Below are 12,972 nucleotides of genomic sequence, written 5' to 3'. Positions count from 1 at the left end.
TGCACTCCTTGCTTTTGTGGGATCCTTCCGCGTTTCTGCAGTCAGAATCTTCCTCTACTGTCACCTCCTATGCTCTCTGTGACTCCATGGCTGAAATCCTGTTGGCGTAAATACAGAGATAGGAGCTCTCTCCACCATTCAGAGCTTTGGTGACACAGGATGATAAAGAGTGCACAGGATGATCACCTGGAGAGAAGATTCCTCGCTGCAAATATTCAACCTTAGTGTAAGGAGGGTGGCGGATCCCTGCCCTAATTTGGGGAAAATCCAAGACAATCAGACTGTAACTAAACTGAAACTAAGGGAGTGATCGCACGGGCAGATAGTGCAGGAAATGCTCAAATACAGAGACAAATATTTTACTTTGACTACTTGACATACAAGTCAATGTAAATCAGCCTTGAATTTCCCCCCACACATCCATAGTTTTTTTTTTCCTTTGCCCGGGGATGTCTGCTTTTTTTGGAAACAAATGCATTCACATTGGTTCTGATGGTGTGAGCAGATGTGGAAGGATTTGTAGCCCTTCTGTCTGAAACCATTTCAGTCAGCTACAACAGCAGTGAGAGAGGCATGACAGTGAGGAAATTCGCTGCCATTTGAATCCTCTCCTCCTGGCGGCCTGGGTTTGCTTGTTTCCTTGCTCCCTTCCCTTGCTTTTCTTTTTCAAGGCTTCCTAATTTAGGACTACCAAGTGACCAAAAGGAAAAAAAAAACAGAGAGGAATTGGCAGAGGATGAAGTTATCAATCAGCCTTGTTTCCAGCTTGTTAAGGTAGCTCTGCTCTGTGTCTCCTGCAACTCTAGATGGCCAAGCTAGAGCTACCTTAACAAGAAAGAGATGAGACAGCACCAATTTCCTCCTCTCTTTCTGTCAGTTCCTATGTGGCCACCAGAAGCAAATTAACCCAGAGAAACTTGACTTCCCAGGCTCTCCCTCACAGCAAATAAATTCACATTTTTCACCACTGTGTAGTCACACCCTTAGGCAAAGTCATGAAGGATAAGCCTATCAATGGCTAAAATCCTTTTTGTGCAGCACTAGAATAAGCACATCGGATTAATGGGGATTTGGTAAATCAACTCCCCTGTAGGTTCCATTGAGGCAAATGAACCTACTCTAGGTGCAACTTACTAGGCTAAGTAACAGGATTTCAGCCAGTATCTACTAAATCATAGTGAGCTTTCACTTTAAGTAACATGTCTCTCAGTACTAATGGTTGGATGAACACTTCTGAAAGTCTACCCTGAACACGCAGTTAGGGTTAGGGTGAAGAACAGCAGATCTGCCCTTTCATGGCGAGTCTGTAACATATGCAGACTCCTAAACCAATGAAGTGGTTTCATGGGACAAGACTGTTCAGCTAAATGCAACTGACGTGCCCGGCTCATCCCAGAACAACCCCGTGTTGGATTGGACAAGTTTATGATATAAGCCAATATGTTCTTCAACACTGCCAGTCATTGTTCTCCATTGGGTTTGAGTCCTTTATCTGAGGATCTGTTTCCTGACCCTGGGCCAATACTCCGTGCTTACTTACAGGATACCACACGGGACTACTCAGCCACACGTTATGTCTTTTTCATGATATGTTTTGTTTTCCATATGAAAAGAAAATCTTGGTCTGTCTTGGAGGGCTTGGGGTGGACATAATTTTACCCTCCAGGTTCTGTTGTGGATCATTTAGAACAAAAAAAAAAACAGGAAGTCTCTGTCCGGGAACTTCCTGTTTGTGTTGGGGGAGGCGGCCTTGGGGGAACTCCCCAAGGGCACAGCTGTTCAGCAGAACGGCCCCTATGCACATCCACAGGGACCAGGAAAGTCCAAACTTACAGGCAGTTGAATCAGTCCTTATGAACAAATGAATCGGAGAATACATTGAATTCTTGTTGTCTTTCCCGTAGCAACAGGTCTTTTGTAAAGCTCTCCATAGCTCACCAGTTTCAAGAAAGCCACATTATTTATTTATTTATTTATTTATTTATTGGACTTATATACCGCCCCATAGCGCTACAAGCACTCTCCGGGCGGTTTACAATTTTAATTATAAAGGCTACACATTGCCCCCCCAGCAAGCTGGGTACTCATTTTACCGACCTCGGAAGGATGGAAGGCTGAGTCAACCTTGAGCCGGCTACCTGGGATTTGAACCCCAGGTCATTACAATGGGGATAGTTTGCAAAACACATACCGTTCCTGGGAAAATCCCGCTTCTTCCCTATCTGCTATGAGAATTGCAGCTAAGTTCAGAAGGAATAAGAAAACTTGAAAGTCGATGATGCTGTTATGTCTGTTGATCAGAATGTTTCTGAGGTTCTACCCTGTGAACCTTAGCTCCATTTCACCCATTGTTTTTCCACAAGAGCTTCAAGATAATTTTCATCGAGTTGGTTCAACAAAGGGCTAGATGCTCCTTTGTTTGCTTTCTACTCCTTTTGAACCATTACAGCATATATTTATTTTCTTTCTTCCCCAAGGCCTACATTAAAAGGTGCATTGAACTGTACTGCATTCAGAAGGCGATGGGTGTTTAACGGGAATGTTATGCTTCTTGCTGCAATTACCTTTTTTTTTCACTTGAAATGCAGGGTGTAACCAGCTATGCCAAAAACCCAAACAGGATTTAAATGTCACACGAGTCTTCTAACTAAAATCACAAATCTGCTTCCTTTTCTGCTTTAGCGACGAATACTTCTGAGAGGCAGCAACAAGATATATTAGCTTGCTTTTCTTCTCACTTTGATCCCTGTTTTTGTAAAGAAATATTGATGATTTGGTTTTTTGGGGGGGGGTTGCTGTGCTTAAAGGACTGGAGACAAACTGGGGACCCAAGCAGATTTTAGAATGGCTTACAGGAATGAGGGCTAACTCATAACGAATTATTCTTACGGGAACCCCAAGGGCAATACTGGTGATTTTTGTTTAAATGCAGTGAGGCACATTTTGAGGCACTGTATCAAGAATGAGTAATGATTTTACACATTTTATTTTCTTTCTCTCATCTCATTCCATTCTGCTAATTTTAATCTAACTGTATTAACTAATATATTAATTGTATTTTATGATTACAGTATTTACATTTTATATTGTCTTATTTTATGTTGTAAGCCGCCCCGAGTAGACATGGTCTAGAGGGGTGGGGTATAAATTTAATAAATAAAATAAAATAAATAAATTCCCTCTTCCTGGGGTGGGGTAGAGTCGTGTTGCTTTTAGTGTACATATGAGGTGGTCTGGCATGTGGCTTCCCCCCCCCTTCCTATTTTTTAACCATTAAAAAGGGCACCCCATGAAGCTTCCAGTTCCTTCCTTCTACGATGGGTTGCCAGCACTCCCAGTAGCAGCAGGAGGCCTCCCAACACCAGAATTGCATGAAACCAGGACGTGCAAAACAGGCCGTTTCATACCTGTTTTCAGATAACCCGCAGTAAAACGCTTATTGTGAGTTATCTGAAACGTGTAATACCTGCCCGAGTAACCTTTTTGTTAGTGCTAGCTAAGAGGGCGTGATCACATGGGGAAATGGATCAGAATCTGGGCCACTTGTAGAGTGAGTGGCCCAATGCAATCTTTTCCCTGAGCCATCACACAATGCACTGAGAAATGGACTTCAGCTAGATCCCAGTCCATTCCCAACCTGGATCCTTTTTGGTTCCAGATGTCAGGCATTGACTTGGGGGGGCTGGGCTGGAGCGATTCCCCACCAGACGACGGGGTCACTTTAATGGAGATCGCTCCAGTTGAGGTGACCCTTTGAGGAGCGATCAAGCATGTGACCTGGCCGCCGTCTGATCGCACCCGTGTTCACTCAGAGGCCATAGTTGCCAATCTCTGGACACGATCCAGAGCCCCTCATTAAGCAGCTGCAAACATGACGAACGGCTCGTTCTGTTCTCCCCTAAATTTGAAAAAGTTCACGGCAGGTTGAAAGATGAGGAGAACTGCCAAATGGCAAGGGAGTGTGGCGCGTTCCAATTGATGCTCAGTTGCAAGTTCTCCCTGAACAAAAAAAATAAGTTGTCTGACTTGTTCCATTTTTAAGGAGACTGAGGGAATGTCTACCAGAGACCCATGTACAGTATTTATTTGCAAAGTCAGCAATGTCCTCTTTTTCTAATTATTATTATTATGTTTGCTTTTTAGTGTACATAGCCCAGAGATCCGGAATTACTGGGCTATATAGGAATGTTGTAAATAAAATAAAAAATATCTAGGTCATTGTTCCGGGCGGGGGGGGGGGGGAGTCACAGTGGTTACTGTTGTTCTAAACTTAGGAAAACCCAACTAGCGAATGGAGCTTATCTGAAACCACTTAACAAGCATATCTGTAGGATAAATTAAGTTTTATATTGGATTGGCTGTCTTGGCTGACCCTGGTGGAACGAGCGACTGCCATTCAAGGAAGTAAAATCTGTTTGAAAGGCTTCACCTTTATGCCTCTTATGCCACTTGAAGGCAGGCAGGCATTACATATCACCTGTCATTAGAACGTGCTAATTGCCAAACCACTGAGGTCTCCAACAGTTGCAAGATTTCTTTCCCTCCCAAAGTCTGCAAGTTAGCTTGCTTTGTCTTATCAATTGGCCTTCAGAATTTAAACATGGGATTCTTTGGGAGCCTGGTTGCTTGAATGTGAAGGCCTGCCTCAGTCACGTCTCCCCAACACTAAGGTGACCTCAGCTCTGATTACAAGTTGTCTGCCATGTCTGTTTGCTCCGAGTCTGATGTTTGTTCTTCTTTCGCAGTCCTCTCTTCACGAGCGCTTTGGGCTCCCTCTTCAGCAAATGGGACCTGCCAGTTTTCACGTTGCCATTCAACTTGGCTCTGAGCCTGTTTGTAGCTGCTACCGGCCACTACAATCTCTTCTTCCCGGCGACGCTTATTCAGCCTGTATCTGCCGTGCCCAACATCAGCTGGTCAGAAATCCGGGTGTCCTTGGTAAGATGATTTCTAGCATCTGCGTTTCAGAAACATGGATCTTTAAATTGAGCAAGCGGGATGAGGAAAGCTTTCAAAGGAGGTGAGGAGTCTTCTGCCGAGGGGCTGCAGGATGAACGCTTGTGTTAACCTCGGCAATCCAGTGGCAGTTTCTTTCTAGAAACCTAAGGTGAACACGTTGGCTTTCCTTAGCAAGGAGAGGTAAACCAAGAGTATTTTGCTAGATCTCAGGGTATCTGCTGAAGGAATTGCAGGTCTCTGGATAGGAAGATGAATCTCTAGACTCACAAAGCTGGTCAAGGACAACGTTTAATATGACTGTCTGAGGTAGCTTTAAAGTTTTGAGCTGAATTGGTGGAGACCACTGCAGCTTCCGGCACTTAAAAAAATATATTTATTATCATTATTATTTGTTTTATTCATAGGCCGCCTTTCTCCCGATTTATACAAAAAGAAAACAAATATGAAAATGAAAAAGACACTACATACCTAAAAAGATTAATAACACAAACCAACACAAACAATATACAGTGGTGCCTTGCTAGACGATGAGAATCCATTCCACTGAAATTGCTGTTTAGCGAAATCATCGTCTAGTGAAAAGCATTTCCCCATTGGAATGCATTGAAACCTGTTTAATGCGTTCCAATGGGGAAGAATCGTCATTGTCTAGCAAAGATCGGCCATAGGAAAGCCGCTTTGCGAACCGCCAATCAGCTGTTTAAATCGCTGTCTTGCGAAGCTTAGGTCCCGAAAACACCCGTTTTGCGAGCACGGAGGGAGCTGTCAAAATCGTTGTCTAGCGAAAATCGGTTTGCGAAGCAGGGACCAAACATTGTCCAGCGAAATTCCCCCATAGGAATCACTGTTTTGCGAATCGCTATAGCTATCACAAAAAGTCAGTGTCTAGCGAAAAAACTGTCATGCGGGGTAACTGTCTAGCGAGGCACCACTGTAGTTAAATAATTAAACAAAATATGCTCCCCCAACTGGGACCGTTCGGAGATAGACCCAGTTTTTCCTCCATTTATGGAGCCCCAGTCCTCTTCCAAAACTATGTGGATTCTTGCAAAGGTTTTGTACAGATTTCTATAAAATCTATACAAAATCAATAAATTTTCCCCAGGTATCGATAAAGGTATGCTTACTTATCATCATTAATCGCCATATTCCAAACTTCATGATACTATTCATTTAATTGAAAATCATGCTTGGCTTTCCAATTCCTTGCTACCATTAATCTTGAATCTGTTAATAAATTGAAATCAATTCTTTCAAATTACATAGCTTCATGTCAAATATTTATAAAACCACCATTTTGGGCCATGCTTGCATATTTATCTTAATTATTTCATATTTCCTTTAAAACCAAATGCCAAAATTTCAATATATTCTCACGTTCCCACCACCAATGAAGATAAGTACCTGTTTTCTGACATCTTCTCCAACACAACTTAGAATAATTAATATCTATTTGACTGAATTTCACTGGAACTAAAACGAGTTTGTAAAAATTTTCCCTTATCGTTATAGATAAGGGAAAATAATTATTCTTGAGTTCCATATATTATTCCACAACATGGTTCTCATTTCCTCTCCCAAATCATGTTTCCATAAGGTTTTAAGAAAATCTTGTTGGTCCTCAGTGTCTATTACTATCCTGTAGATTTTATTTATGATCCCTTTCATTATCTTATTTGGATCTACCTTTTCCTTCTATAAAACGAAATCTCATTAAAACTCTACATTTACCATTTCTTTTCACCCAATCTTTAGTCCACTGCTCTAACTGAATGAGATTAGTCTCTCCATTCCTAAAATTTCTTCCGTATATTCTATATTCTCCATCTTTCCTAAACAATCTATTATCCTAATGCCTTGTTTCTTTCTGAATAAAGGTAAAGGTTCCCCTTGACATTTAGTCCAGTCGTGTCCGAAACTAGGTGCTCATCCCCATCTCCAAGCCATAGAGCCAGTGTTTTTTCCGAAGACAGTTTCTGTGGTCCCGTGGCCAGTGTGACTTAGACACGGAACGGCGTTACCTTTCCACCGAGGTGGTCCCTATTTATCTGGTCTTCTGACCTAGCAGCATAGAGGCTTCTGTGGTTTAACCCACAGTGCCACCACGTCCCCCCCCCTCATGTGCACCTCTACTCATCAGCAAATAACAAATCTTCACTCTATCTTGGAAACCCATACTGCAAGTTAATTTATCTCCTCTAATAACATTCGCAAACAATTCTATAAAGAGAGCAAACAATATCACGGAAGGAGGATGGCACTCATTGTTGCCTGTAGTACCACCGCCCCCTCTCCAACTTGCCCTTGGCTATCAGAAGTCCTACTGCCTGGTGAGGCAGTTTTGCCAAGATTTCAGGTCCATTTCCACCATCAGTTAGACCAGAAGATGTTCCAGGCTCAAGGTTGCGACCCTTGGTCTCAGGTTTAGACACTGAAGCATCACAAAAGGGGATGTTGCTGATCTGGGAACACCAGCTTCCGTAAGAGGGGGTACCTTGTCATCGCCTAGAGCCACACTAGGTTCTGTAATCATTCCTGCTACTTTCCGCCTGATTGTACGTGGCAAACTAAGGGGACCCAGAGTTTCCTGCATCTCTGGGAAGGATTATGGGCTGCCCTGTCTCTTCACAGGCCAGGCTAGAGATATTGTGCATTGCTTCCAACCTCAATCATCCACACCTGAAGGGAAAACAAAGTTTGATGGGTGCCGCAGGCCCTATTTGTGCTCATAAAAATATTGCTGCAATGCAATTCAACTCACATGGAAAATACCACTGTTTGTGTGAGGAGGAGTGGGGGGGGGAAAGCTCCTTGAGTTTCCCAACCTAGGATGTCTTGCCCTTGATCCTATCCATGTGTCATCCATGGAATTAATAAAGCAATGCATGAGGGGGAATCCTCCTCTCATCCCTGCTTGCGGCTGATGTTTTAGAAAAATATCTGGAGCTGGTGAGGCCAGCAAGTTGACCTGAAGTAACAGGGGCTCATCCTACATTTTCTTCCACCCTTCTTTCCAAAACAGAGGTTTAGGGTCAAATTACACATTAAAGGAAACGTGTGTTTCCTGCAAGCACCTTTTCCCTCCAGATATGCAGTTCCTTCAAAACCTCGTGGCTGACCAATCAGGTTTGCAAACGAAGACCGTGTTTCCCTCCCCAATGGCCAATTGCAAAACAGAAGCAAGTTGATCTGCAACATGTGGAGTGAGGCCAGCTTGTGCTAGGCTAACCCTTGGACTTTTACCTCTGAAGGGAGCTTGTCTTCTAATGATGTGCTAGCTGAATCCTCTAGTTTTGAGTGTTGGACAGTGACAAGCCAGGCCCCAAAGTCCTCCTACTTTACCCCATATGCTAAACAAGGACAGGAAGTGTTGGATGTAGAAAACCCCCAATGCATGGGAGCAAATAACCTGAACCAGTGGGAGGAACAGACAGACAGACAGACAGACAGACAGACAGACAGACAGACAGACAGGTGGGGTATAGCATCCTCCTCCTTTTTTAATAACTGATCACTTGTTTTGATATGTAAATAGTTACACTTAAAATGTACCACTCTCCTTTTTACTGGAAAGCAGTGTTATAGGTTCCCTTTTATTAGAGGAAATTGTTTGTTGTTGCTTCCTTTCATTAGGAGAAAGTATCATTGAATAGTGAAGTCAGAATGGGTCCCTCTAAGGCCATCAAATCCAACCCCCTGCTCCAGGCAGGAATCCAAATCAAAGGATATCTGCCAGGTAGTTGTCTAAGTTTCTCTTGAATGCGTCCAGTGTTGGAGCACTCACCATCACTTGAGTTAATTGATTTGTTAATTGATTCCATTGTTGTACTGCTCTAACAGTTAGGAAGTTTTTCCTGAACTCAGTTGAAATCTAGCTTCCTGTAACTTGAGCCCATGGTTGCGTGTCCTGCACTCTGGGATGATCAAGTATAGATCCTGCCTTCCTCTGTATGCCAGCCTTTCAAATATTTGAGAAATTTTATCCTATCACCCCCTCAGTCTTCTTTTCTCAAAGCTAAACTGGCCCAGTTCTTCCAGCCTTTCCCCCATAGGGCTTGGTTTCCAGCCCCCTGATCATCCTTGTCGCCCTTCTCTGAACTTGTCAGCATCCTTCTTGAAGTGTGGAGTCCAGAACTGGACTCCAGACTCAAGGTGAGGCCTAACCAGTGCTGAATAGAGGGGGACTAGCACCTTGCAGGATTTGGAAATGATGCTTCTTTTAATGCAACCTAATATAGGAATCACCTATTTTTTGTAACCAAATCACACTGTTGGCTTGGATCCAGCTTGTGATCTATTTGAGTATGAAGTTTCTTCCATAATGGCTACCAGCTTACATCCATCCATAGATGTTACCGAGGGATAACCATAACTATGTTTAGGGCTCTTTCTCCTGCACTCTCTCCAAATGGATTTCTTGATACAATCAAGTTTTCTATTTCAACATAACATAAAAGCTTCCAGAGGTGTTGCTCCCATTTCATTGCCATAAAACTTAATTAAAGCATTGATTAAAACACACAGAGAGAGACACCAGAAAGGACCTTTTCCTCTTACAGGAGGTCCAAGTGAAAAACCCACATGGTTTTGATAGTCTCTATTGCACTATAACCTACTATCTTTTTTTTCCTGACAACCCAAGTGCCATGGGATATCATTGAGCTGGAAAAGTGCCACATGGCACTGAACATTTTATTATGGCAATTTGCTTGTGCGTGCAGTGTAAACTGCCCAGACTTATAACTACCTAAGAGAGTCTATCATGGCATCCAGGTAATCGTTTCACCTTCTAACAATTCTGGATTTTGTAGACTTTGTTCTCTGACAGAAAGATAAATAATCACTTCGGCTGGCAAGTAAGAAAACCTTGTTCTCTCCAGTTCTCTGTATAGAAATACCACCGCAGTCATGAAAAACCTGGTTCTTGACTTTATTTGAAAAGTCATTTTGAAAATGAAGGCATTTGATCTATCGTTCCAAGGCTCCAACTGTAGTTCATTACCAGGATAATGTCTTTTTAAAAGCAAAATTGCTTTCCTGTTCCTCAAAAATAATAATAATTTAAAAAATAGCTGGGTTTTAGTTACTTCTTTTTAAAAATCTAAATGCTAGAAGCTGCTGGTCTGTAGTATAAAACCCACCTCAATGGTCTAAGACAAGACAGTGTTAAAAATAAATGCACACAGGGGTGGCAGATTCTCTCTCTTTTACTTATTAGGTTTTTTAAGAATAGAGCATAGAATTAAGAAAATAATGCATGGCAAAATGTCCAGACCTGCCAAACATCCCCCTAAGACCTCAAATGAACAAATTATCTCACCATTCAAGGTGGAAAGAGGCGCACCGGCTAGTGCCACCAACTCACTTGTCACAGTGACCCTCACCAAAGGAGGAAGAGAAATTGTGTTCCAGTGTGGGGTTTTTAAATGGACGGTTGTGCCTTACTAAAAGGGACGTGGTGGCGCTGTGTGTTAAACCGCAGAAGCCTCTGTGCTGCAAGGTCAGAAGACCAGCCGTCGTAAGATCGAATCCACGCAATGGAGTGAGCTCCCATTGCTTGTCCCACCTCCTGCCAACCTAGCCGTTCGAAAGCATATAAATGCAAGTCGATAAATAGGTAACACCATGGTGGGAAGGTCACGGCATTCCGTGTCTAGTCGCGCTGGCCACGTGACCACGGAAACTGGTTAAGTACACATTGTTTTTAGCTTTGGTTAAGTCATGTAAGGCGCCTCTGTAAAGGCAGAGTAAAAATGTTTTAAATAAAATAGCAGGAAAAATAAATACAGTAAATGCACCTGTTCCATTATCAGAGTGTTCCCTTTGTGTCACATAATCCCCCCACCCCATCATCATCTCCTCTCTTCCTATCCTCCCTTGGTAGCTTGATTCATAGTGATGTTATTTTCCTCTTTTGGTCACCTCAGTGGTTCCTTTAGTTCACAGGAGCAAAATATTTAGGATATGCAAAGAATGTACATTTGGGAGCCGAGTTCTCATAAAACAGCCAGTGTTCTGTTGATCGGTTGACGTGGAGGGCTGCTGTGCCCCCTCCAACTTAGTGGAAAATTACAGCTTAGGCCTTCAGTTGTAAGTAGGTTTTGGAATTAAGACCAGCCATCTCCAGCTTCCACTGGGAGAGGTATTTATGGGAGATTAACAGGTTATTAGAAATATTTTTTATTCTTATCTCTGCAAGAGACTTCAAAAGCAAATGCCAAAGTCGTTTAGAAGAACATTCCCTGATGACTTTGCCAAAGCAATAATGAGTTTTCAGCTGTCAGGCTGAAATAGACCCATGCAAGGAGCTTTTAATTTAATTTAAATAGGCAGCTTTTGTTTCAGCCACGGGCTCATCACAGTTCGGTCTTCGAATGTTAGGTTCCTGACACTAGTTGCTTGTTTAAAAGAATGGATGGAGGTGTGCCAACTCTGGGGTAGAGAGTTCAACCAACAAAAGGCCAGTTTATACCTTCCTCAAAGACAGTCTTTGGTGGAATAACAATGCAGATGCCCTTTTGCTCTACGGATAATGTCATGAACACAGTGTGTCAAAATATGTAGATGACACACTTGACCCGTGTTTAGAAAAAGTGCTCCCTGAAGTGATAGAAGGCATCTGTTTGTCACGCAGTGTGATTTTTTTTCCTCGTCTATTTATTTTGCATCACTATGTTTTGTTTCGTGATTGATTGGTCATAGGCATGGAAGCAAACATTAATTTCCAAATCTGACCGCTGAATCACACATCTCAAAAGAAATCACACTACAGGAGAGAAAATGGGCTAATTTTTACAAAATATGGATTTTCCTTAATGTTTCATTTGACACTTTATTCATGACTTAGAATGTGATCAGATGGGTATTTGTCTCACTGTTTGGGCCACTTCAGGGATCAGCTAGTCCATTCCTTTTGTAGACAATCAGATGACGTACTTGCTCGTGCAAACTAGCCCATCTCCATGGAGTTACTGGAATTGAATCAAAGTAGAGCTTTCTGCTTTAAATTTCCCATCCAGCTTCAATGATCAAATATTGTTAACTGGCTTAAGAAGACAGCTTAACCACTTCACAATATTGGTAAATTAAATACTTCTTCGGTTCCTCTGTAGAGGAGCAGAGAAATGAAGCAAAAGCATTTTTTAAAAAAATCCGTACAGCAGCACTGATGCGCTATACCACTCAGATTTTTTTTTAACTGAAAATTTCCTCCCAGAAAGGAGGGGAAAAGCAAGGAAACTGGTTGGATGGTTGGTTTATTGTCGTCTTAAGGGACGCATGCTTGAAGTGCATATGCCATGTGGATTGAGGGATCGCATCAAGTGGCATACCTGGACTCTACCCATCCTTAAGCAACCCTGTTTAGCCCAGTAATCCAGCCCACTCCAAATGAGCCTTGTAGGCAAGCTCTTACTTTCTGAGCCACTGATGCCTAAGGTCTGCAGTCATCCCTCTCTTTTGGAAGGGGAAGAATGGCTTGAACGGGACAGCCATAGCAAAGATTTAACATGACCCTCTATTATCACAGGTCCACAACTCGTAGCTTTGTATTGAAGGTTAATTGGATGAATTGTATTCCACCATTACAACCAGAATTAAGGAGTATGATTTATCCACAGGAAAACAACTCAGCTCTTTGATCTGGAATTTTGCAAGTGTAGAAGCGATCACTGGGAGAATAGTAAGGTAAAGGTTCCCCTTGACATTTAGTCCAGTCATGTCCAACTCTAGGGCGCGGTGCTCATCCCTGTTTCCAAGCCATAGAGCCAGCGTTTTGTCTGAAGACAATCTTCCGGGGTCACGTGGCCAGCGCGACTAGACATGGAACACCGTGACCTTCTCACCAAGGTGGTACCTATTTATCTACTCGCGTTTTTGCATGCTTTCAAACAGCTAGGTTGGCAGGAGCTGGGACAAGCGACGGGACCTCATTCTGTTACGTGGATTCGATCTCACGACTGCTGGTCTCCCGACCTTGCAGCACAGAGGCTTCTGTGGTTTAACCTGCAGTGC

The 12,972-nt window shown here is 42.7% G+C and overlaps 1 protein-coding gene across 2 annotated transcripts in view; it reads left to right on the top strand.

The window, feature by feature from the left end:
- Positions 1 to 12,972, top strand: part of SLC14A1 (solute carrier family 14 member 1 (Kidd blood group)) — a 41,726-nt gene that overhangs the window by 17,204 nt on the left and 11,550 nt on the right. For both annotated transcript variants that reach the window (XM_072992981.2, XM_072992980.2), the window contains one exon: positions 4,746 to 4,938. In XM_072992981.2, coding sequence (XP_072849082.2) covers positions 4,746 to 4,938 — 193 coding nt within the window. The remainder of the gene's footprint in view (positions 1 to 4,745; positions 4,939 to 12,972) is intronic.

This window comes from Pogona vitticeps, chromosome 2 (genome assembly GCF_051106095.1).
Source record: "Pogona vitticeps strain Pit_001003342236 chromosome 2, PviZW2.1, whole genome shotgun sequence".
In the NCBI taxonomy this organism is placed as follows: domain Eukaryota; kingdom Metazoa; phylum Chordata; class Lepidosauria; order Squamata; family Agamidae; genus Pogona; species Pogona vitticeps.
This window is presented reverse-complemented; position numbering and strand designations above follow the sequence as displayed.